This window comes from Eupeodes corollae, chromosome 3 (assembly GCF_945859685.1).
Source record: "Eupeodes corollae chromosome 3, idEupCoro1.1, whole genome shotgun sequence".
Classification (NCBI taxonomy): Eukaryota; Metazoa; Arthropoda; class Insecta; order Diptera; family Syrphidae; genus Eupeodes; species Eupeodes corollae.
Genome location: NC_079149.1, coordinates 36,283,001 through 36,310,272, shown reverse-complemented (window position 1 = coordinate 36,310,272; position 27,272 = coordinate 36,283,001). Strand labels below are relative to the sequence as shown.

Genomic DNA, 27,272 nt, shown 5'->3' with positions numbered 1-27,272 from the left:
ATCAGGTTTTTACAATATGACATGCAAGGACGGGATTTTTAAGGCTAGGTTAAAACACAACATATTCCTTAACAATTAGTTGTGTGACGATTTTGCAAAGTAAAAGTCTTAATCTTCAGAAAAAGTTTAAATAATTTTAGTAACTCACTTAGTTTTCCTAATTTCTCATTAGTTATGAAATGACCTTTTGTGACTATCTGAAGTTTTGGAAAACCTTGAATATCACTCCTTTATTAACTTTTCATAGGAAGTTATTGTAATGGGTCCGATTTGTCAAATTGAAAATTTTGACATTTCTCGACGTTTCAAGGTCCCCCGAGTCGAAATAAAAGATTTTTAGAAAGATGTCTGTGCGTGCGTGTTCGACGTTTTTTTCGTCCTCCATAGCTCAAGAACCAGAAGAGATATCGACTTCAAATAAATTTTGTTATACAGATAATAAGGCAGACAAAAAATTGCGTGGGTGGTTTTTTTACCATAGCAGTTTGAAAAAAAGGTGAAAATTTTGGTTAACCCTAAATATCTTACGAACCAAAATTGCTAGAGACTTGAATTAAATTTTATATAATATATTGTAACGTGATATCAAGCAAGTATAATTTTTGAAAAAATTCATTCAACGGTTTTTTTTTATAAATCAAAAAAACTGAAAAAAAAATTTGTCACCTCCAAAATTTTGTGCAACGAAGAATAATGTTTTTGACAGTTTTTTTTATAAAAAATAAAAATCTAAAAAAAACTACTCAAACTTAGTAAAAATTGAATATCGACTAAATATCTTTTCAAAAACTTGAAATTTAGGCTTCAAACTTATTTTAACTTATAAGAAATATTGTTTTTAACATTTTGAAAAATCTTGAGAACAATCGAATTGACAATTTTTTTTACAAAAAATAAAAACCTTAGAAAAAATGAATAAAAGTTGGTATAAATTGATTTTCGACTCAAATATCTTTTTAAAACTTTGAGATATTGGCTTTAATTTACTTTTATCTTTCAAAAAATATTGTTTTCAACATTCAGTAACATTTTGAAAAAAATCGAATTGACAGTTTTTTTTACAAAAAGTTGAAAACCGAAAAAAAATAACAAAAGTTGGTAAAAATTGATTTTCGACTCAAATATCTTTTTAAAAATTGTAGATATTGGCTTTAAACTACTTTAATCTTTCAAAAAATATTGTTGTTAACATTCAGTAAAATTTTGAAAAAAATATAATTGACAGTATTTTGTAAAAAAAATTAAAAACCTAAAAAACATTAAACAAAAGTTTGGAAACAATTGATTTTCGACTCAAATATCTTTTCAAAAATTTAAAATATTGGCTTAAAACTTATTTTATTTCACAGAAAATATTGTTTTCGATATTCAGTAATTTTTATATAAAAATCCAACAGTCCGTTTTTTCATAAAAAATAAAATCTACAAAAAATAGTACGCAAATTTAGTAAAAATTCATACGAGTACATATAGACAAACTTTTAAGCAGGACAAATCGACAGACGGGATGGGAAGTTATCAGTGTGGGTCGCATCCCAGCCTCTTTTTTTTTTAAATAATTCGTTTTAGAGTTAATTTTTAGTGCTTATTCTAAATCCAATCTCAGATATTAAAAATATGCGCGAAAATTCATAAATATCCGTTTGCAACAATGTTTTTTGTCAGTTTATTCCAAACATTTGATGAAGACTATGAATTCGTAATAATATCCAAAATTGCTCATACGAATATAACACTTTACGTATTTCTGTTAACCCTGCAGTCGTCGCGCGGATTACTATTGTAATCCACTCATACAAAATGGAGTATTCCTAAGAAACTAGTAGTGGGTATTTTTCGTCTCTTTTAGTACTTACAGCTTAAAAGTTAGAACAGTTAGTTAACTTTACATACTTAATATAACATGTAATTACATATTAAAGCCAAAATAAATTTGAAAAAATTAAAGCATTTTGGTTTTATTCTAATTTTAAAATGGATTTCATATGTAATCCACGCGACGACTGGTGTAACATTTTGTGCGCTACGACTGCAGGGTTAAGAACCGTTTTAGCATTAATGGCCATCGTTTTTTTATGGTTTAGGTTATGGGAGTTGAAGACTTATAACTTCCGAGAATATTTAATTTTAATAAAGTCAAGTTTTGAAAAATTTTAAACGGAATATTAAAGTAAGGTATTTTAGATTTAGAAACTTATAACAATTCTTATTTATACAAAAAAATAATTTACATAGCCTTAAAAATCCTAATATAAGGTCTTTCTGAATTATAAATACTTCTCTCAAATATGACTTTCATAAACGCATACGTTTCAAAACCCTCCTGTGTTATATCTTTCAACTTTAGCATAATTGGCGGCTTACAGTAGAATTACAATCTTTTAGTAAATAAATTTCTATCTGTATTTGAACAAGAAAAATAATGCGGTCGAAAAAGTTGAAAAGCCTCAAAAAGCGTTCAAAAATATTCTGTTGCTGAATTGTTAAAGGGATTGGCTTAAGGCTTTTGGTTCGGTTTGTTTAAAATATCGTATTAAAATTCATATCTGATTTGTGTTCAAAGCTTTAGTATTAATAATAATACAGTTTATCGTTAGATTGTCTATTCAGCATGAAGTTGTTAAAAATCTTTACTTCTTTTTCTTTTGCATTTGCATTAAAATACATTGACTGGATTTTTATTAAAATTTATTATTTTTTTTCAATATAGGAATTCAAATGATGTGCTATAGCATGTTAAGCTATTCAAGAGAAAACTACTTTACTGCAGACAAACCATTTTATTATGTGATCTGGAATAAGAGAGAAATATATTTTTCTGGAAGAAATCTTAGTTTTTAAAAAGATCCTAATTGACTTAACTGATGGTGATATGCTTTTTATCTTATAAATACAAAAAACTTTACTTTAAAACTTTCCTTAAATGTAGAAGCTCAAAATTTTATAACTTCTTGTTTCAACACATCTTGAGAATAAGCGACGTTTCAAAACAAAATATTAAAAAAACACTCTAAAAAGCTATAAACTGTTTTAAGGTTTTTAAGGTAGGGTTGAAAACTGCTAGTAAAATTGTATCTCCTATTGGAAAACCCTATATTAAAAGTAGCCTTAATTCAGGCTATATATGAATTGGCAATGATTTCCGCGTGCCTGTATCAGTTTCTAGCCAGTATTTTATTACTTTCATGTTAAAAAATATTTTTAATAAAGTAAAATTAAATTACAAATTTTATTTTTGTACAGGAATGGTGATAATGGTGGAGAGCCTTGCCTATAATTACCCAAAAGAATTAAACTTTACTGCAGACAAGCCATTTTTATATATTATCTGGAATGAGAACAAAATAGTTTATTTTTCTGGAAGATGTCTTAGTTTTTAAATTTTAAAAAATATAAATATTTATAAATACAACTATAGCATGTAAAAGTTTTATTTTTTTAGAAAAATGTTAAGACTGTTGAATATTTTAATAGAAGACACAACTATTCAACTTTGAACAAAGAGAAAAAATATGTTGAGTTTAACATTTATACTTATTGAGACTCTATTTAAAACATTTGTTAAGTTACATAGGAATTAATCAAGTAGATTTTTTAAAATTATAGTTGGTCTGGTAAATATTTGGACCAATCTTTGAAATCAGAATTTATAAATAATCATTCTCTTTTAAATTAATTTCTCATTTTGCACTCATTGTTGTCCTAAATAATTATTTGTAGTTTAAGTTTATTAGTTCGTAGATAGCACTTTTTATTATTTTAAAATCTTAAAGAGCCCGAACATTAGTTTAGAATGTAAAAAGCTTTAAATTATTTCCCCACAAACTCCTCAATTTGAAATACTGATTTAGAAACCAACTTTCTTATTATGTTTTACCTATTTTTTTATTTTTCTATTGCCTTCATAACATATATTCAAAATCATTCAAACTTTAGTGATTCAAAAACAAAATCCTGTATCTTTAAATATAGCTTTGATGATGGTAATGGCCTGTGCAATGATCACCTATCCAGATATCAGCTTTACTGCAGACAAACCATTTACTTACGTTATCTGGAATAAACGGCAAATAATTTTTACCGGAAGATATTTTGGTTTTTGAGCAATAGTCTTAAAATAAAATGTATAGTATAAAAATATGTTTTTTAATAAAACTTTATAATTAGTATTTACTGATGTATAGTTTTATGTAATCTTAGAAATTTTTTAATTAAACGAAGCAAATAAACGGACACATCAATTTAAAATGTTAGAAACTCATATAAATTTGGAAAATTACTTTGTGATTTTAACTTAATTAAATTGGTGAGATAAAGTAAAATGCTAAAATTGTTTTGCTTAGTAAAATAATTCCAAAATTTAACTAAATAATTTAGAATTGGTACAAAGGCACTATTTGCTCGACTATGAACTGTGGCTATTTAATTTTAACTATTTTTAAGATGAATCAAATTTAAAACGTTGTTTCTTTTAATTTTTAATAATGTAAAATGTCAAAAGATGAGAGATTTGGTCTTTTAAAAATATAAACTCTAATTGGGAAACCCATTACCAGGATAAGTTCAAAAAACTGGAATTCAATTTCACCAAATTTTACCAAAGCAACACGGGAGAGCAAGTTTTAATTTAATGACAATTTAAATTATTTTAAAGCTTTTGGTGCAAAGTCTAGTTTCATTTGTTGTTGTTTCATTTTAACATTTTTTTTCTTTAAAAAAATATCTTAGGATTTTTAACACTAGTGTTAAAATTAAGTCACAGTTTAGACAATACAAAAAAGTTAGTTCTTGGAACTATGTATATAATTGAAATCAAACAGAATTTTAATTAAAATTGAAATTTTTTTTAAATGTCATAAGTTCTTAATTATTCTGTTGCCATGTCAAGATATCAGAATTAAATTAAATTTGAATGTTTAAACGGATTTTTTTCCTCGAATCCGGTCAACAAAATTTTTAATACAAAAACAAAAACAAAGTCTTGCTAATTTTCTCAGTACTTTTAATTGATCACTCCAAGAAACAGGCATTTAAGATTTTCAATGAGTTGTTGAATATTGTATCATTCCATTTTTAGTATTGGCGTAGTTTTAACTTGTCAAATATAAAAAGATGACAGCTGCTACTGGGGAGGGTCACGCAACATAAGCGACTTGAAAGTAAAGAAAGTTTCTATAACTTTTTGGCCAGCTGCCAAAAAATTGATTTCCAATTAAGGCAATTTTATTGGAAAGTTGAATGGAAAGTTAGTCAAGACAAGAAAGAAAATCAGTTGTAACTATCAAGTCAACTTATGTCAAAATGACAATTGATCATGTTTTTTATTTAACTGAAAGCTGAACTTTATTACTCTATGATTTATTTATTTTCTGTACAAGTCCATTAAATGTTTTGTGTAAAAGGGTTCCTTTTCAAATTTGAAATTAGACATTTATTTTGTAGACAATAATATTTTTGATAATTTTTGTTTTATGGACTAAAGGTAGATGTTAGTGAAATAAAGTTTTTAGTTGGAAATGTATGATACCGAGTTGCCTTGGTTAAAGTGTACGTTCAAAGAATGCAGTTGACTGCAAATGAAGTCCCTTTTATTATCTGAACCTTTTTATTGACAGAGCGTTTTAAAAGTAAATTTCATACTGGCAAGTCTCTTATTTGATGTATAGAACAATCAAAAAAAGAAGCTTCGTTCTTGTTGCCTTTATTTTAGTTGGTATTTTATTTCTGCTGAATACATCAGTTTCTAGAGATTAATTTTGATTATTTTGTTGCTTGAGAACATTTTTTTTTAGGAATAATAATGCTGTTTGCGGGGAACTGTAGCTCTTATTATACAAAAGTATTTCACTTTACTGCAAACAAGCCATTTTTAAATATTATGTAATCTAAAATAAGTAAAAACTACAAAAAATAATAATAATTTTTTTTGAAGGAGTTTGTTGATTTATGAATATATGTACATACATATCTGCCCCATATTTACAGAAAATCCAGTTATGTTATTTTTATTAACAAAACACACATTTTTTCTAATTTTCTTCTTCTTGTGAAGAAATTACAAACAAATTATATAAACATTTGGTCTGCTAAATATTTGGACCCATTTTCAGAAAACTTTGAAGTACTTAAAAGTTCTTAGTTTAAGATTGAAAGTATCCGTTTAAATTTGTAGACGAAGTCTTGAAGTCAATTCTCCAAAAAACACTGAATTGAAAATACTGACTTTGTAAGTCAGTAAGTAAGTAAGTCAGCCCGTTTGCTTTATAGAAAAACTTTCTTTTATTGTTTTAGCTATTTTTTTACTTTCCACTCGCCTTTACATTAAAAATCATGCAGATTTTAATGATTCAAATACGAAATATGTCAGATGTCAGCTTTACAGCAGATAAACTATTTATTTATGTTATCAGGAACAAAATTGAAATATTTTTAACAGGAAGAAATCTTGATTTTTGAAAATAAAATAAAAAGAAATATAAATGCCATATAATTTTGAAACAAATGACTGTGTGTGTGTATGTTTTTATGTAAACTAACAAATAATAGGTTACCATTTCAAACATATTATTTAGCAAATTCCTAAATATTAAGACATTTACGGTCTAGTTGTAAGTATAAGTAAAACGTTTTGTTTTACATATTTAAACACGCAAGCGCTTTATTTTAAGCAAAATATTGACTTACATTTTTTACTGAACAGCTGACTGCGAAATGTCAACAAAATTCTACTTCGTTTTACTGATGGTGTTGTATTTTTTCATTTTCCGATTGCATCAGTACAAAAATTACTGATAAAATCAACAGCAAAAAAGACATTTCCGATCCTTCTTGTCTTAGTTTTTACGATGGACTTTACTGAAAGCTATACCTGGCACTTTAGTTTTACTAAAAACGTTTATTAAGAACTGTGGATCGGACCACGTCTAAACACAAACACTGACTGTTCGTGAACAAAAAAAAAAAACAAACAAATCTAAATCTGAAGAGCTAACCTATAATTTTGGAATGTCAGAAGTAAGAATATATTTCACGATTTTAACTTTAGTGCTAAGAGAGAGTAAGATGATATAATCTTTTAAAAATGGCATAGGTACAACTTACTTAATCGTTGAAAAAATGTAAGACAATGTTTTTAGACTAAATAGTACTATTCTAAGAAAATTCGTGTTCTATGTTTCCGGAAATTTAACCTGAAGACATGTTTGACATTGGCGCAATTTTCGTTAACTGGTTCTTGAAACGCCTTCAAAAATGTTCTTCAATATTATTATGACATGTTGCGTCCGCATGTCTGTCATCGCCCTTTACAGCCCAAACCATAGGGTCGATTAAGTTCAAACTTGGAAATTAAGGATTTAAGCTGATTCACTTTAGGCGTTTTTTTATTTGTTTTTAAGATTACAAATGACAGTATACCCCACATAAATTTGTTGTTCAAAAATCGACAATTCGAATTTTCTTAAAAACGAACCGATAGATTTTTCTCTTAAATTGTTTTCTTAACTTGGCTTCGTTCGATACAAAAAAATATGTTGGTATTGTTTTAGAGCCTATATTTTGTTTCTATTTTTTTTTCAGGAATTTGTAAATCATTTCAATAATTTGCACCAGCAATTTATATTTAACTAACAAAAATGTCAGCAGTTTTATTTTGGATTTTTAATTTTTTTTTCAAAAATCGATAACTAGAAAACGGGTTAAAATAATATTCTAAATAACTACATACCAAAAATATTTTTAAACATTTTATATGTTCAAACTCAAAACGTACAAAAACAAAACGAAATTTAATTAAATGCAATTGACACTAAAAATTACTAGAAAAAGAAATATCTGTAGGTTGTAGACTTAAGTGTCAATTTCACTTTCAGCGATTTGCGGCTTGTTTCTGTCAAAATGTTTATTGGCTAATGTTTATTTTGCATGGCGTTTTTAGTAGGTTTGGTTCACATTGGAGGTAAAAATTATTTCGATTGGATTTCATTTAGAATCAAAAGCTAAATAATACAAATAAATTTAATTATATTTTAAAAGAAGGAAGAAAATATAATAAGTTATTGAGAACAAAAAAAAATATACGTGGCTCTATTAACAATTATTAAGTTTTGAAACTAATATTATCAATGAGTTGCTTGTTGCGCTATGCTTTTATTTTTTATTTAATAAAAAATATTTTATTTGAATAAAATTTGTGTCTTTGAATTTAGGATTCTTAATTAAGAGACGTTATTGCTCATGGAAAGTTAAAGAGGATATTCATTTTAATGCAGATAAACCGTTCTTTTATGCATTCAAAAACAAACATGGGATTTGTTTTGCTGGAAGATGTTTATCTATTATATAAATTGTAACATATGCAATAAATAAATAAATTACTTATTAAAAAAATGTTTCGTTATAAAATATGATTTTTTTTCCATGTCGATATTTATATTTAGATATTTATGTTTAAACTTTAAGAACATTTAGTATTTTTTGCATTAAATGTAATGTATTTTTTTTATTTAAACTTATTTTTGGATGCTTGACATTAAGTAAAATTATTTTTCCTGTAATTAAAAGAACACATTTTAATTGAAATATTTAAAATGTTAAAACAAACCTAACCACAAATTCAGCTTATCTTAATTTAACTGCAAATGATCTTTAATGTGCAAATCTTTTTTCCTTTCATTTTTGTTCTTTTATTTAAGAAAAAAATAAATAGTATTGGATTGTCTATAATAATTTAATTTTTTTTAACAGTGATGAAAATAGCTTTCAAATGTGCAGTCTACGTGGGAAGATTTACTGCCGATCATCCATTCATCTATTGCATTTGGAACAAAGAGAAAAATATTCTATTTTATGGAAAAGTTTCAAAATTTTAAACAAAGTTAAGGTGTATGCAATTTTGTAAAAGTTTCAAAAATTTAAACAAAGTTAAGGTGTATGCAATTTTGTTTAAACAAAAAAATAAACAATTTATTTAGCATAATACATTTCGAGCAGTATTTTTTAATAATTAATACTTTTTATTTTTAATTCTCTGGAGGCCTAATTGGGATTGATTTCTGTATTTCTATTTCAAAAATTAACGATTTTTCAGAAAATTATATAATATTTTGAGGTTTACTTTCTGAATAGGTAGGTACATCAATCACATAGAATATAAGTTGATTCTTCGACTGATATATTGCTAAAGTTTGAAGTCCTTTCCTACTGAAGTTTTAATTTACTGTACCTTTCATTTCTTATTCAATCATGATTCTCGAAAAATGTATCTTTTATTATTATTTAAAACAATAAACGTTATCGGATATTTTTTACATTTTTATTTCTCATCAACAGGAGTGACAATTGCTGTAAAGTGTGCATTCTTTCCAATGCGAAAAAAAGTTAATAGATTTATTGCAAATAAACAATTCTTTTATATAATTTGGACAAAAAATAAAAACATTATTTTTGCTGGAAAGTTATTGGATAATAAATAAATGATAATAATTATAAAAATATTAAAATACATTGTTTTATTTAAAATGTTTGCCGACATTTGCAGGGTCAAATCTTTATTTTTTGTTGATGAAACTGGTCCTGAAAAAATCTAGTGACTTAGAATTTTCAACTATGACTATTCTTGTTATGGTATAGAGGGGCACACATTTTATGCCGAGCCGAGACTGAATTCTAAGATGAAATGTATCATCCAGATAAGTAAACATGAACATTTTTCAATTTACAAACAAAAAATTAAACGCTGAGCTCTGGAGTGATAGTTCAATGGAACTCAGAAGAAAAAGTCGACGTTTTTATTTAAATAATTTTTCAGCATAATTTTTTAAAATGGATAAATTAAATTCCAAAATGTTTTATTTTCTTATATCGGTAGACATACATACTCGTACATACTCAACGGCAAAAAATTTAGGGTGCGAACATTTTGTTTCCGAATTTTTTCAAGCGATTTTTCCAAATGTTGTACATTTTATAGCGAGGTTTAAAAAAGTATTTGAAAGCTCCGAGTATCTCAGTCATAACTTGACGAATGTTGGTTTTCAAGTGCTCGAGAGTTAAAGGTTTACTTATACAAAAACACCGTCATTCGCGTAGCCCTACAAAAAAAGTCCAAAGGTCCGGCCCGGCGTCAAATCGCATGGTCTTGAGTTAGTTGATATCGCCACGACGAGAAATTACGCGGTCAGGAAATGTCTCTTGCAATAAAGCCATATTCGATAGAATTGTGTGGCAAGTGGCACCGTGTTGTTGAAACCACATATTCTCAAGTCGTATTCTTCAATAACAGACAAAAGAAAGTCGGTTATCATATGACCATAACGCTCCGAATTGATGGAAACAGTGGTTCCATCCTTATTTCGAAGAAGTAAAGTCGAATTACACCTCCCGACCAAAAAGCGCACAAAACAGTGAATTTTGTGGATGCAATGGCCTCTTTTAAATGACTTGAGGGTTCTCAGAACCCCAAGTACGACAAATTTATTTATTAACATACCCACTGAGTAAGAAATGTGCTTCGTCGCTGAAGAAAATGTGATTCGAAAAATCGGCGTCCACCGCCTTTTCTACGTACGAGTGAATGGTTATATGGATGTAGATGTTTATCCAAATTCAAAATATCCATAACGTACCGTAAAACAGTCCTAATTCCTGAGAACGACTAGGGATCAACACAATTTCACTTACAGCAACGATATTTTCATTGGTACGATCGAAACGATAATGCACAAGCCTTACAATCTAGTCTCTTCAAATTTCTTCACAATTTTGCCAGCCAATTGCTTGCGTAGTTTGGCGATTAGGCAAACCATAATCTAATCTTAAAGCACCATATGTGGCTGTGGCAGAATCACCATTTTTGTAGTAGGTTTTAAAAATTTGTATCCGTTATGCGATAGTTAAGCGATCCAATTTCGTAAATGTCAGACTTTCAATTGAGAAAAGAAATGGTTTAACCACTTAGATCCATAGATGTCGAGTTTCAACTCTATAGTTTTAAAACCGCAAAATTGATAAACCGTTATGTCAATTTTTTGCCAAAAATTACACCAAAACCTTTAAAGTGAGTCACTCTATTCAAGTTACAACCATTAAGGTTAAAATCATATAGATATAAAAAAATCCCAGTTAAAGAAAAAACTCCTATGAGAACCGTTTGGCAATATAGGAAAGGAACTTTAACTGGTCACTATGCTTCCTCGACAGTGAAGTGGATTCCAGCGTTGAAATGGTTACAAATTTAAACCTAAAGAGAACTCATGTTTTGATTCGAGCTGTGAAGAGGTTTGGTGTTCATTCGACCTTACCAGAGAGAGAGTCATGAGTCCTCCTGTTCTTGAAAGCGTAAACGATTTTATGGTACAAATCTTCTTTCACACATTCTCTAATCGAAAATGCGTGCTTTTGGTATTGATGAATCCCTTCTTCATTCGATTAGAAATTACCTTTATAACAGTTTAATAAAAGTTGAAATGCATAAAATAAATGCTGGTGTTCCACATGTCTCCGTTTTGTATCCGACTTCTTCGTATTCATAAACGATCTTTTCTACCACTTCTGATCCATTAATCTATTTCACTGACGACAGTACCCCCAGCTTTTCGTATTCGTTTCTAGATTCACCTCTCTAGATGTGGGACTTCAACGGCAGTGTATAATAAGATCATTAAATTCTGATTTCGACAGTATTGTACAATAGTGAATTAAGAACCCTGTAAATTTTATGATTTAAAAACTCAATCAAAAATGATGTTAAAAACTCCTGTCGATAAAGCGTAACCCACCCCCGATGTCGCTATCCATGACCGGCACTAATCAATTTTCACTCGGTCTATGTATCTATAGATCACCTGTTATGGAATGATCACATATTCGATATTGCCAAAAATGCTGCTAGGTGCTTAGGATTTCTCCAAGAAGGTTGAAGAAATTTTTCACCTCTTTTGATCTGGTCGTAATGAACAAGGGGTTCATTCATCTAAAACTTAAATATAACTCGTATATTTGGGCAGGTGCCTCTAAAACAAGTTTAAGAATTTTGGCCAGGTTTCAAAAACGAGCTTTGAAAATGGTAGGCGATAGAACTATAACCGAAACGATTACGTTACTTGAACAATGTTTTTTGCTTTTCGTTGTTCTACCGATATTTTTATAAACAGTGTTCGGCAAGAGTAGGATAACTCAGGCGACAAGATATTATAACAGATTTGTATAGAACAGTTAAAAACAAGCATTTTTTATTATAGGAGGGGGGTCTATCTCCCCCGTTTAGGCAAGGAAAAAGTAATTTAATTAAAATATATTTTTTTGGTAATTTTCAATTTTCTCAAGAACTAAAAGACGTAAAATCATCTAGTTTTCTGTTTTTGATCAAAAACAAATAAGTGCAATAAATTCTAAAAAAAACAGTAGTAGGTAATATTAAAGTTTTTAAAATTACACTATAAACCTTTTTTTTGCAATTTTGAGTTTAAAACAATTTTTTCAAAAAATATGCATAGTTTTGACTTGATTTAAAAACAAACGTAGTTGTAAGTACTACCAATATTATTTAATAATTGATTTCCATTTAACGTACATATTTTTTTAAATTGCCCCTACCTCCTAAACGGGGGCAGTTAGACCCCCCTCTCATAGTATAAAATGCTGTTCTATACAAATCCATTATTAAACTTTGTCGCCTGAGTTATCGTACTCTCCCCCAGTGTTCTTTCGAATTAGCCAGTTGCATTCCCCCCTCAAACAATTCAGCCGTAATACTCGTACTTCTAGGAATGCACATCAGTTTAACCTCGAGCTCAATTTTGGACGTACTGTGAAGTATAGAGATTCTTTTTTTAACCGCACATCGAGAAAGTGGAATGCTTTACCCAACTCTGTTTTTCCCTATCATTTTGACATTCAAAACTTAAAGACCAATGTGCATTGGTATCTTCTCTTTAATTCTTCCGTATTTTCTTAAAGTTCCCGCTGTTTTTAAACATGTTAAAAAATGTCTCTTTAATGATAGACTCAAAAACTTTTGCTATTGATGAAAGTTTACAGATACCTCCGTAATTTACAATATAAATGTTAGAGCCTGACTTAAAAATGGGTGTTCAAAATGAAGGTTTCCATTCATCAAGGAAAATACCAAAACTTAGTAATTTACTTAAAATAATAAGTAATAGTTTAGAGATCATCCGAAAACAATTCTTTAGAATTCTTGCTGAAATTCCATCGACACCAGGCCTAAAATTTGGTTTTAAACTCAAATGTCCATTTTCAACGTCAGGAATATCAAGATTCAAGGTTCACTATGCCTATTTAAATCTTTGATTCAAAATCAAAACTTTAAACTATATACTGGAATTTAAGGCCAAGTACACTGATTCCAAAAATGATGCAAATAGTTCTAGAATGTGATTAAGGTCATTAGACTCAATATCATTATAGTTCATAGTTTCCGGTATTCCTACAAAATCATAGAATAAAATTCGATTCAAGACTCAAACGTCTCCAAAACAATTTTGACATTTCGAAATTTTTGTCATCTGATCAAATTTTGAGAAAAATCTAATTGACAGTTTTTTTTTTTATAAAAAATAAAAACCTAAAAAAAAGTACTCAAAGTTGGTAAAAATTTACTTTCGACTCAAATAGCTTTTCAAAAATTAAAAATATTGTCTCCAACTTTTTTTTATTTCACAGAAAATATTATTTTCGATATTCAATAAAACTAAATCTACAAAAAAAGTACGCAAATTCGGTAAAAATTGATATATATAGACAAACTTTCAAGCAAAACAAATCGACAAACGGGATGGGAAGTTATCAGTGTGGGTCTCATCCCAGCCTCTTTTTTACTTCTCGTTTCAATTCGTTCCAGAGGTTTTCAAAAGGGTTTAGGTCCAGGCTACATAAAGGCCAATCGATGACATCAACAGAGTAAATGCGCGAGCAACTAATGCTCGCGCATTATCCTTAGGGTCATTGTCCTGCATACATTTTCACGTCACGGGCAGCTCTCCATCTACATAGGGCAGCATAACGGCTTTAAGGATGTTTATGTAGCATTGGGCATTCATTATACCTTCTATGCGATATAACGGACCGGTTCCCTTATATGACATACAATCCCATAGCATGATACTTCCACTCCATGTTTAAGGGTGACAGTTGTGTAATTAGGATTGAATGCTTCGGTTTTTGGGTTTCGAACATATTGTTTTCTATTAAAACCGACTCTATTGACCTTCGTTTCGTCCCTTACAAATTTTTGTTTCCACTTTGTTTCCACTCACTTACCTGGTGTTACCAGGAGTTGGTTAAATCGTTCTTAATTAGTTCGCCACAACTGTACGTTTACACGCAGGGATTCTTTTATTTCGACTCTAGGGATCTTGAAACTTCGAGAAATGTCAACATTTTCAATTCGACAAATCGGACCCATGACAATAACTTCCTATGGGAAGTTAATTAACCTACAAACTTCTCTCTTGGCCTAAATAATTTTTCACACCACCGCAAATATCCTTGATTGTAATTATAGCTCTACTTTAGTTTAATGTTATTAAATTTGTTTGATAGATGTCTTTCTTTTTTTCTTTCCAGGAATTCATATAATGCCAGTTACGTCTAGACGAGTACGACGAAAGCACTTCAAAGCCAATCATCCATTTATTTTTATTGTTAAATCAAAGAAAAGTGTACCATTTTATGTTGGAGTTTTTGTACAAAACCCCTGAATCTTTAAAAAAAATGAGATGTACATATGCAAATTAAAAAAAAAATGATTGTAAATAATAATATCTATTAATTAAATACATAACTTTTCTTTTTATTCCTCTATAGTAATACCACTGTTTGAGGAAAAAAAAAAAATAATTGTACAACGACTATAATAACATAATAGAATCTCAACGTTGCGTCTGAAATCGAGATCAAGAGTTATATGATGAGCATTTCTAGAATAAACGGTTGAAATGTTTCTTTATTACTCACAAGAGAAGCAAAATTCTCAGTAATAGAATGATCGCTTATCAATTTTAGAGATCGTTTTTTAAATATTTTCCCTAAGGCTCAAGAACGTTATTGGCGCAACAGTCCAAATAAGAGAATTATGCTCGAGGTTCGGACAAATGAAAGCTTTCTAAATTATAGCGAGATTAGAAGAAGTAAAAAACTGCTTGTATCGTCTCGAAGAAAACATACAAATTTACGAGTATTTTTGGCGACCTCAAATATGTGATCACACTTCAAAATTGTTCAGTCTTCTAGATGCAAGTAAGACTCGTAGATAGTGACATTGGACAAGGTTTAGGCTTTTGTAAAAGTAGACATCATTGAGGTTTTTAAAGCATGAAGTTCTACACGGTTTTTAAATTCCCTTTGGAATACTGTCAATTTTAGAATAAAATGAGCTTATCATGCGCTGAACTTATTAGACCACATTCGAAGGACAAGGATGAGAATCTAAAAACGAATACGAGATGTGAGGATACAGTCATCAACGAAACAATTAAGTGGTTCCGACAAAATATCAAAAATATGGAAGAGTGTCGGAGACAAAACGGAACCCTGTGGCATACCAGCGTTTATTGCATACAGTTGTGTTCAAAAAAATAGGAGTGCCTGTTCTTTTTAGATTGAATCGTGACTCAAAAGTTGTATAATTTTTTTAAATTTACTTTTTTCTTTTGTACAAAATAGGTACCTAATCCAATCTTTTATTATTATGCTTGTTTAAAACAAATAAGGTAGTAAAAACATGAATTTGATCAAAATAAAGCCAAAACGAATTTTTTTAAAATAATAGGAGTAAACAAAATAAAGTTAAAAAAACTAAAAAAAATATTCAATATTAAGATTTTTTTGTCAGTATTTTGTGGAAAATCCTTTGTTTTTATTATTGCTGCACATCTGCGTGGCATAGAGTTCACAAGGGCCTGATATCAAGGGTCTTCGTCGAGAAACACCCTTTTTCACATCTGCCCATAAATTTTCTATGGGATTGAGGTCAGGCGACTGAGCTGGCCAGTCCATGACCTGAACCCCATTGACCCGAAACCATTCCTTGGCAGACTTACTGGTGTGTTTCGGATCGTTGTCTTGTTGAAATACCCATTTAACCGGCATATTCCAACTCACATAAGGCAGCATCACACTGGACATTATATCCACATAAACGCGCTGGTCCATTGAGCCAATGATTTGATGTATGGGGCCAGCATATGAGAAACTGCCCCATGCCATCACTTTATCACCTCCATGTTTTAACGTTTTAATGGTGTACCGAGGCTTAAACTCGGAATTTTCTGGACGTCGGACGTATTGCCTAGAGCCAGTTCCACCGAATAAAACAATTTTGGTCTCGTCAGTCCACAAAATGTTTCGCCATTTCTCTGCAGGCCAATTAGCATGGCTTCTTGCAAATTTCAAACGAGCGGCTACATCTTTTTTTGTAAGCATCGGCACTTTTCGTGGATTGTGTTCCAATAATAGTCTTCTTATTGTTACGAGGAGTCCTAGATCTTCCTGGATCATCTTAGAGGACGCAAAAGAATCCTTTCGGCTGTATCGAACAATACGACGATCATCATTTTCACTCGTTTCTCGTTTCCGTCCCCGGGTTTCGACTTTTTTTTTCATATTTTACAGCATTGGCGATCATTTGGTCAGAGCACCCCAACATCAGCTTTATATCCTTATACGTTTTTCCTTCATTTCGCAACTTTTTTATGATTTCCTTTTTTCGTCGGTGCAGTGCTTTCCTCGGCCCACTAAACAACCAGACTTGTTTAGATATTCGATATTCCAACTATTTAATATTCCTATTTGAATTTAGTTACTTACTGTTTATTTTTTTTAAGTTTTTGATTTTTTTGTATGTGCAATATCACTCACACTCCTATTATTTTGAATAGCCTGATTGAGAGTAAAGATCATTTGATCTCTGGTTACAAATGTTAAAGGTTATAAATTGCAAACCAGTTCATTGTTTTATCATCTTTAATGTCCCGTTATACTTACCGGTGGAGAAATGGGCTGATTACCAGTATACACATGGTAAAAAAAACACTTGAGCAAATTTTGTAAAAGCACTCCTATTATTTTGAACACAGCTATAGATATCAGATTTGATCTTATCCATAACTACTTGAATTAAACGGTCAGAAAGCTTATTTCTAACAAAAGAGAGATTGATCGACATCAAATTCACACATTTTCTTTATGCCAAACTTGATGTAACGTCTTTGAAATATCAAAAACGATAAAAAGGTTTCTTCTGTTAAATAAAACCAGGGGACATTTGCTACGGAAGCCATAATACGGTCGGTCATTAAGAAGTTTTTTTCTTCGAGAAATTTTTTAAACTGAAAGTGATCACCTTTTTCGTCACTTTGGAAAGAAAGGACTTAGGTACAATTCAAGAAAATAGATTATGAGGCGGAGTTATACAATATAATATATGTGGCTGTTATAACAACGCTGTTGTCCATCACAATTACACCAACCCAACACTCGAGTCTTGAGACTCGATAGAAGCTACCTGTAGAAACTGTACAAAAAGTTTCTTGAACAGCATTCTACCACCGACATCCAGTGAATCAACAACGACCCCTATAATTAAGTAAAAATAAAGAATTTAACTCCTTTTTCATCTTTTGCGCAGCGACCAAATATATTTCACAAATAACCAGAAATTTGTGCTACCTTTGGGGCACTGTAGTATATTTGACGTTATTACTGGTCATGCAAACATTTTACTGATATCACGATTATAAAGATCTTCTGGCTTGCTTAAACTTATTCCAGTTTCCTCATTTGTTTATTATAATAATTGTATTAACAAAGATTCAAATTATTTATTTGTTTGATTCTTAAATTCTCATAGAGTCAACTCTATTCTATAAGTAATATTAAAAAGCTGAAGAGTTTGTATGTTTGTTTGTTTGAACGCGCTTAGCTCAGGAACTACTGGTCCGATTTGAAAAACTATGTCAGTGTTAGATATTCCATTTACAGGGGAAGGCTTAAGCCTATATAACATCATTCGAAGACTTATACCATTGCGTCACCAATAAAGAATGTTTAAAAATAGACGATTTTTTCCCTTTTGAGAGCTTAATTTGCGAGCACTGGGGAAACGGTTAAAGTTTTGCTAAAATAATGTATGACAGAATTGTTTTCCTTTGATAGTTATAAAAAAAATATATATCTATCTTTTAAAGTTGGGTCTCTATAACCTTTTTTTTTCATGCTAACCAAACTTCTTTTAACATAAAGCATGTGAGTAACGCCGCCGCCGTGGGTCGCAGCAATTACGTTAATAAAATACACAAGCCAAGCAAGTAATGGTATCAAATAGGCATATTTCAGCTCTTATATTCCTACCTTCCTATCATCCAACTCTTATATGACGTCACGGGATTCCCATCTGAGGTTTAAGTAGATTCCTACTTTGTCCTTCCATCGCATATGGCAGACATCAAAACATAAAAAAGTTCATAATTTAATTAAATTTCCATTGGATCAACAAAAAAATACATAAATTGTTTCATTTATGTTTATCACTGACAGTATAAATATTTAACAAAGTAAAAGATTATTCGTCTTTGAGTCTATAAGCAGCACAAGGCCCTAATTGAGTACTTTACGGTCTTGAAGAAACTTCTTCCCATTGGATGATTTTTTTTTGTTGTCAATGTTAAGCTACTTTCTAGCAAAGAAATGTGAGAAAAACTCTTTTTCAAATATTTAAAGCATTTTATTAATTTGAAAAAATAAAAATAAAAATAAAGTTAAACCTAAGAACAGAAAAATCATATGCATAGACATTATAAGACAAAGAAGACGTCATCATCATCATAGTCATCGTCGTCGTCGTTATAAAGAAGAAGATGAAGACGAGTTCATGCCATGACATATAAAATATGAAAATATGAAAACTGAAAATCTCATAACGTCTATTCAAATATGTTTTTGCTGTTTTCAAGGGAAAACACCTTCAGGGCGTTTTTACGTTCAGTACATATTCCAACTCCCAAGGAGTCGTCTTCTCCCGCATTTTTGTTCAGCATCACAACAAAATAATAATAATAATACAAAAGAATAAAGATGAACAAAATAAAATAAAAATATTCAAAAAACTTGGCTGTTTTACTATTTAGCATACGAGAAGAGTATATGAGTTTCAGTTACAGATAAAGTTAACTTTATAATATGGTGTTTTTGAGGATTCGAATAAGACAGGGATAGGGTTAGGTATAATATGAATGCATCAACTCATATGTGCTGTAGATTTTGGTACCTCTACATTATGATGTTTGAAGGGTATGAGGTATTATACTTTTTAAGGATAATTATTTTTTGGGTGATCTGAATGTAATATGGGTTTTGTTCCCTTCGAGTTAAGGAAATGTGTAAGATTGATGGAATCATAGTGAAGAGATGAACACATTTATATAAATTTCAATCTTGTAAGGGATTTTGAGTAGCTTTGTGTAAACTAACAGTTCTTCCTTGCCATGGAGAAATTCTTTTCAAATCCTCTTAAATATACAAGAATACCTTTTGTAGTATTTTGTTATTCTAAACATTGCCACTAAAATACAATATTAAGGATACAAAAAAATTAAGTCCATATAAATATGTACATGAATTTGTTTTTAAATGAAAATATTCCATTCTAAAATTTCGAACTTAAATTTTTAGCTTTTATTTTGAATGATGTTCAAATGGTAGACATGTGCATTCAAGAGGACACAAGCGTCCACAGGTTTTTCTCAAAACCAATCTCTGCCTTTCAACCCCTACTCTCACCTCCCCGTGGTGAACATCGGGTGCCTAGTACCTCAACTGGAGATTGGGTTCCAACCCCAGTGGAAAGTTGTTGGGGGCAGCAAACGAGAGAGGTGGGGAGAGGTGTTTCCACTAAGGCACCTCTCCTTATCCAGACGGCAGCGGAGGAATTCCCGAGATGGAATCAACGGTGGCGTCTACAGTTCCAGTAAAGTTGAACTACTTAGTTAACACCTTATAGGGCTTCTTTGACTTATTCGGAGCCCAGGCCTATAAGGAGCGGTTTTATCCGGCTCCCAATCCTTGGAGTTATACTTAGGATCTGGCCCTCTAGGTTGGAGGTTGTGCGTCGGGGTGACTTCCTGGCCACGTAAAAGCTTTCATAGTTGTGAAGCACCAACAAGCCTCGGATACGGACGGATTTACTGTTGTAAACCAACGCAAACGAATAAAGGACAACGAACTTTGGATATGCACGTGGAATGTCAGGTCCCTTAACAGACCACGTGCGGCCGAAGAATTAACGGAGGCCCTAGACCACTTTAAAGCAGATATCACCGCCATCCAGGAAATACGATGGGATGGGCCGGGCAAAAAGAGGATGAAAAACTCCGATATTTACTATGGTGGCTGCTACCACGAAAACCAACAGCGCTTATTTGGATGCGGCTTCGTCATTGGAGCTAGACTTAGGCGAGAAGTCTTGAGCTATAGGTGCATCAATGAGCGCCTCATGGCCATACGCATCAAGGCTAAATTCGGCAACATTAGCCTGATATGCGCGCACGCCCCCACAGAAGAGAAAGACGACAACACCAAAGATATGTTCTTCGAGCTCGAAAGAATAGTTCAGAGCTCACACGTCAATACTAGAGGCACTATCTTTCGAAAGTCTGTCCAATTACTAGCATATGCTGATGACATTGACATAATCGGAGGAACTCAGCGTGATGTCAATTAGGCTTTTGTGAGTATTAAGGCAGAGGCGGCAAAAATGGGTTTAACGGTTAATGGAGGCAAAAAAAAGTACATGCTGTTGTCTAGAAAGGACATACAACACCGACGTTTTGGTCAAAACGTCACAATAGACAGACGTAACTTTGAGGTAGTCAAGGATTTCGTCTACCTAGGCTCCGCTCTAAACGCAGAAAACAACACCAGCGCTGAGATCAAACGCAGAATAACTCTGGCTAACCGCTGTTTCTTTGGACTAAGAAAGCAATTGAGGGGTAAATTCCTCTCTCGGAGACCAAAGTGTTGCTATATAAGACTCTTTCATGCCCGTCCTGCTTTACGGTGCAGAAGCATTGACGGATAAAAGCACCTTGGGTCGGTTCGAGAGAAAAATTCTTCGTGTGATCTACGGTCCCGTATGCATCGACGGGAAGTGGAGGAGAAGATGGAACGACGAGCTGTACGGACTTTACAGCGACGTAGACTTAGCCAGAAGGGTAAAAGTCCAACGACTAAGATGGCTGGGTCACGTAGAGCGCATGTAAACTAATGCTCCGGCCTGGAAAGTCTTCGAATCCACACCCTTAGGACGCAGTAGAGGAAGACCGCGGACCAGGTGGCTCACACAAGTGGAAAGTGACTTCACCCAACATGGAGCGCGAAACTGGAGACATCTAGTAAGGGACCGAGCTAGATGAAGAAGTAATTGGTAATGAAGAATCGAAACTTTTATTGTAAAACCCAATATTTTTTTCTAATTCTAACAAAATTCTTGAAATTATTGAAAAAGTCACTAAAGAAAGTAAAAAGGAGGTTTTCAAATTCTTGACTATATAAACTCTTTTTGCTAAAATTGAAATATACAAATTTCAACGATAATAGTTCTTCTTTTTGGAATCGTACAGTGTGTTTAAGAATTGGTTACCTTGATAAACCCTAAATTTTGTTATTAAAATTGCAGTTAGGACTTTAATTTCTGAAAAAATTGTGATTGTTTTAAACAGCTTTTAAAATTATTCCTTCTCAATCAAGGGTTTGTTTTTGCAAGATGGTTAGTGCGTTGGACTGTCATGCCAGAGGTCTTGCATTCAATCCCCGCCTGTGTCGTCTAAAGTTTCTTTTTTCAAAAGTACTGCCTCTAGCGAGGAATTGAAAAATCCTCCAAGAGTAATTTTTGCCATGAAAAAGGTGGTTTCTCAAATTAGCTTAAAACTGTTCGTCCTCTTCATGTCCGAAAACAGTACTGGCACACAGGAATGGTTGAGAGTTGTAAGTCACTAGGTCCTACTTCTCAACGGACTGTTGCGCCACCTAATTTATTTTATTTTTTCAAGTAAGTGTTCTCTTCACAAGGCATACATTTCGTAATTCTTGGATGTACTTGCTTAGATAAAATAGTTTTTAGTTCCCATATTAGCTTAATAGGTCTGGTTTGTCGAATTGAAAATATTAAAATTTTTCGGCGTTTCAAGATTCATAGAATCTAAATCAAAAGTTTAAGAGAGATGTTTGTGCGTGCGTGGGAACGTCCGTAAGTCCGCACATGCTGGATACCTTCTTTCGTCAGTGGAGATGTCCCCGAAAATCTATCGAACCAATAACTCTATCGACTTTATTTAAAGGATATGTTATTCATTGTAACGTGATACTAATTTTATATGCATTTTAAGAAAATATTCAACTGACAGTTTTTTTTTTAAATCTTAGGAACAAAAATTAAATATATGTCATCACCTAGAATATTTTGCTAAAAAATTATATAACCTTCAAAATAATCTGATGTATCAAAAATTTACGTTTTTAACATTTGGACATTTTTTTTAGAAAAATCGAAGTGACAAACAAAGAAAAACATAGAACAACACTACAAGTTGGTAGCTTCGACTTGAATATCTCGAGAATAAACGAAAGTATTAAGTATTTTAAGGTTGCGGTCGAAATACTGTATGGATAATACTGTATCTCAAAATAATATATTTCAAAATACTATATGATCAAAATACTGCACCTCAAAATTATGTATTTCAAAATTCTATATCCACTTTTAGATCGAGTAAATCAAGAAAAAATTATATCTCCTAAACAAAACATTTAAGGGTTTTAGTTTTCGAGTGGTACAAAAAAGAAATATGGATAAAATGGGTTTCGAAAATAACCTCTGGATTTCAATGTAAAATACAAAATTATGTATTGAAAATAAAAACTTAATTTTATGAAGGTAAGGCTTTATTCTTATTTTTCATTTCAGTAACAATACTTAAAATATTGGTGAGACGCAATTTTTCAAACACGAATTACGTAGAAAACTGGTTGAGGCTCACATAAAGGGTAGTTATTTTACACTATGAGCCCTAAATTATTAACGTCTTCTATATTTTTATAGAACTCAAGCTCTTCGAAGGGCCACTAGTCTTCTCCATAGTATTTATTTAACAAATTAAAGACATCTTTCAACTTTTTCTCGTTAATATTTACTCCCTTTTCTATTATCGGTGGCTACATTCTTGAAATCTGTTTTTTTTTAAACAGATCTCGGAGCTCCTATATTTTATGGAGCTTTTATAAAAAGCCAATAAGAAGTCATACCAATCATGGTAGAGTTTTTGTTTTGGCCACCGCATCCATTACAGACTAAGCGCACTGTCTTAGCATGGCTCACATTAAGGCTACACAAACGGTTGAAGAAATCGGAATCTATCTGATTAGATCCTTTTGCAAATTCATTTTCTTGATCTGCTACCTTTGGAAAAACCATGTTTTTTTGGCAGTCAAATAAGATGGTAACAAGGTCATTCCTTTCTTCCTTTAATATAGTAAACAAAGCTTTGGCTCGTCTCTTACGGATCAGCTTCTCAACCATGAACTTTCTTTTTGTATTTTCATTCTTTTCGAGTTTGATTCGTTCTGTAAGCTCAATACATTTTTAACATAGATCGCTTGAAGGAGCTTAAAGCCGATATTGAAGTTTTTTTTATTAAAAGTGCTTCGAAAAAACTGAGTTATACTTTGAGTGAGTTCTGTGTGATCTGGGTACTGTACATTTGTACATCTTAGCAATAGAAAGTTCAGTTAAGCTCATAAAAAGTAGTGAAAAATGGATGGGTCACAAAGCCTGCTGTTTTAAAAAAAATGTACGAAAGTCTATTTCGGAATAATTTTTCAATATTTCTTACAACTATTTGGATATTTCCATCTAACGTCATACTATGGAAAAAAGGTTTTTTGAGTTGCTATATTTATGTAATGGATTTCGATGAGAACAAAAAAATACGATATAATGTATTTTGAAACAAAAACTCCAGTGGATAAAATGGGGTTTGAAATTAACTACAGATTTTGTGGTCTGATTTCTATGGCAAAAAATGATATTTGGTATTCAAACTTTGGCCCATCGTATGTGTTTGAATGATAGCAACAAAACCTTATAGCTAAGTAATTTTTTTTTTTTTAAAGTAGATATGATGGGTTTTGATTTTGATCAACAATATCAAAATTTTGTATTTAAAAATGCTGTAATTAAAGCTAAAAAATAAAAATTGTTTTGAAAATGCAAAAAAGTGTGCACTATAAGGTAAAATTTTGAGAAAAATCGAATTGACATTTTTTTCGTACAAAATAAAAACTTAAAGAAAACATTACTCAAAGTTGGTAACAATTAAATTTGGACTCAAATATATTTTTAAAAAATTGAAATTATAGTTTTTATTATATTTTATATTTTTTTTTCAAAATATCATGTTAGAAAATTTCCAAGAGCATCTAAATGTTTAAAGGCTTATTATCAAATCTGAAGGTAAGCCACCTACGCTTATACGAATGTTTTTAAAAGGTAATTCAATACATTTATTATCTCCTTTAAAAATTTGGGAACGCTTGCTGACTATTTCAAGCTTTTTGTTAAAAGTTCGTCTTCCGCACCTCCATGGATGCTTTTCAATATGTTAGGCCTTTTCAATGTTTGCTTTTATGGCATGTACTAGTATATTATTTTGTAATTTCCTCACACCAACCTTATAGTTGACCATATTTTTTAAATTGCTAATCTGACGTTGAAGATCTTCATTTATGTTTTTTACATAGTATTCCCCTTAAAGAAAGCCACCCTTACCTTAGCCTCTAGATCATAATATCCATTAGTCGATATTATATCAAATGTGACATTGATACTTACGATACTCTCAAGTATACAGAACTGTCATATTCAAAACTTAAAAAAAAAAAACAAAAAAACAACCGCAAACAAGAGTATCCACTACTTTAAATCGTTTTGAAGCTTAAGGCGTGAAATAAAAGTCACAACTTGGCTGCAAATGGCGAACTAAAAATCCCAACATCACTTAATTATCTCCTTGTTAGGGGGTCCATCAGTCATCCAACTAAATTGCATAGATATACTCGTCGCACTTGAGGGCGGACGAGCTCTGTGTGGAGCCGAGGAAGAGGCACAAATATGACGAGGTGCATCACAGATTCACAGATCAAGTGTTTCGTCGACAAGCTTCTATGTCAGAACAACAAGCAACAAAAACATACTACGACGACGATAGACACACATTCCAAAAATTGTACATCTCTCATAACAGCACCAACAGCCATCAGAGCACAACCCGCTGCCGCCACCTCTACCGCTGATGCTGACGCAACCACTGCTCCAGCAAGCATCAGACAAACACGAAATAAAAAAAACTCAAAACTAGGTGCTAGTGTCAAAGGCCCCCAAGTGATTGGAGGATAATTGCAACGCAGATCCAAGAGAACACACCAAACTGCACCACACCGCACTGGGCTGCACAGAACACCATCACAATGCTGGAGAATGCCATAAGAGAGGCGCACTAATTTGCAACACAACTATCAGATAATCCGCTATTTTGTCCACAATCGCTGTGCCGCTGCTGCTTCTCTACTGTCTCCAACTCCACCTCCACTTCCACCATCACGTGGTCCTCATTGTGTCGTCGTCGTCGCTCGGTCGCTCGTCGTCGGTTATGGCCATAGCGTGGACCAGAAATCCTGGTTTATCATTCGCTGGGTCGGAGGATAGTTCAGACGGGCAAAGTCAACAATAGGCATGGCACGCGGCAGTGTTGGGCATGTGAGTAGGTAGGTGTACCTCAACGGAACAAGCTTGGAATTCTATGTTGCCTGCACTGAACAGTGAACAGTATATTTGTCTGGATCGCTGGCTTTGTTTGTGCAGTGATGCTTGTGCATGTGTCCCTCACTATAAGTAAGAAGATAAAATTCAGGAAATGACCTGCGCCCAACACCCAACACCCAACACCCCAGCCATAGTTGCCCAGTGCCATCAGATGCAATGCGATACCGGGGTTTATTGATGGGCTTTTAATTACACCAGAGCTGGCGGAATGGTGTTGCTTTTTTAGTGGCTTCCCAGCGGGAGTTCTCGGATTTGGTTGGCGCGGTTTTAAGAACATCATCCGACGAGAGTTGACCATAATAACTGTTTGAGTATACGAGTATGATGGTAGGTTGCACAAAGCACAACTATACCATACCAACTATGGTTTCGGGCGGACTGGGCATAATGTGCGACTCATAACTGCGAACGATAAGCCGTAAACGATGTGTAAGTTGCGGGCTATAATTATGAAAGTTTTTGTTTGCAAATAAGAGGACAGTACTGCTCAGTGCTCAGTATACTAGGAGTTTCCATAATACCTACGTATGTTCTTTGGCATACTTCTATATGTGTCCTTATCCGAATATTAAGGATGTAATGTTCGGCTAATCACAAACGAGGGGATACTTGAAAAGTAAAATTTAAGAATTCAGACAAATGTTCTCCACTGGTTTACGTCTTTTTAAAAAGAATTTTTCAAGACACAAATTTCGAACAGTACAAATCCAAGTTGTTTTTAAAGAAGAATCACGAATAAGAAATGGCTTGAATTTTTAAATCAGGTCTTGTGGGGTTAGTTCACAAGTTCTGTATATAAACTGTTTATTTCTCATTTTGTGTAACAAATTGTACCTTATGTTAAAGATATTGATGTTTTTAACCCTTCTTTTCCATTTTTAAGCAATTTATAATAGTTTTTGTTGTTGTTACTTCTTTTCTTTGCACTTTAAAATTGTTTTAATTTCAATTTATATATGTAATTAAAACCCTTTTTTATTTGCGACATATGGGAACTATATGGCAAGTTTTGTGCAAAATGTCCAACTCGAGATTTTCATCAAACATGATATTAATATAGTAGAGAAGCCGGTCTGTCCTGCCTAAACCATTGGGTCGATTGAGTTCAAACTTGGAAGTTATGGTTGTAAGCAGATTTGCGTTAGTCGTTTTTTTCATTTTTTTTTAAGATGAAAATAATAGTGGCCCCCATACAATTTTTTGGTCAAAAAATGAAAATTTAAATTTTCTCAAAAACAAACCGATAGATATTTTTTAATTTTCTCTAAAATTTTATTTTTTAACGTGGCTTCTTTAAGTAAGAAAAACATATTTTTGTATTGCTCCGGAAAGGTACCGCTGATAGAACCGTTATTTTGATTTTTAATTTTCTCAGCAACTT

General features: G+C 31.9%; 1 protein-coding gene across 7 annotated transcripts in view; it reads left to right on the top strand.

Moving 5' to 3' along the window:
• LOC129949062 (antichymotrypsin-2-like) overlaps window positions 1–14,736 on the top strand; it is a 38,390-nt gene extending 23,654 nt beyond the window's left edge. Inside the window, exons 4-5 of one of the 7 annotated variants that reach the window (XM_056060282.1) lie at window positions 8,746–8,881; window positions 8,928–8,981. In XM_056060282.1, the coding sequence (XP_055916257.1) occupies window positions 8,746–8,870 (125 nt within the window). In that variant the 3' untranslated portion in view covers window positions 8,871–8,881; window positions 8,928–8,981. Of the gene's footprint in view, window positions 1–2,710; window positions 2,857–3,243; window positions 3,440–3,972; window positions 4,170–8,745; window positions 8,982–9,330; window positions 9,501–14,586 lie in introns of those variants that run through there. The other 6 variants (XM_056060275.1, XM_056060272.1, XM_056060281.1 and 3 more) reach the window with 6 other exon arrangements.
• Window positions 14,737–27,272: the final 12,536 nt, after the last annotated feature.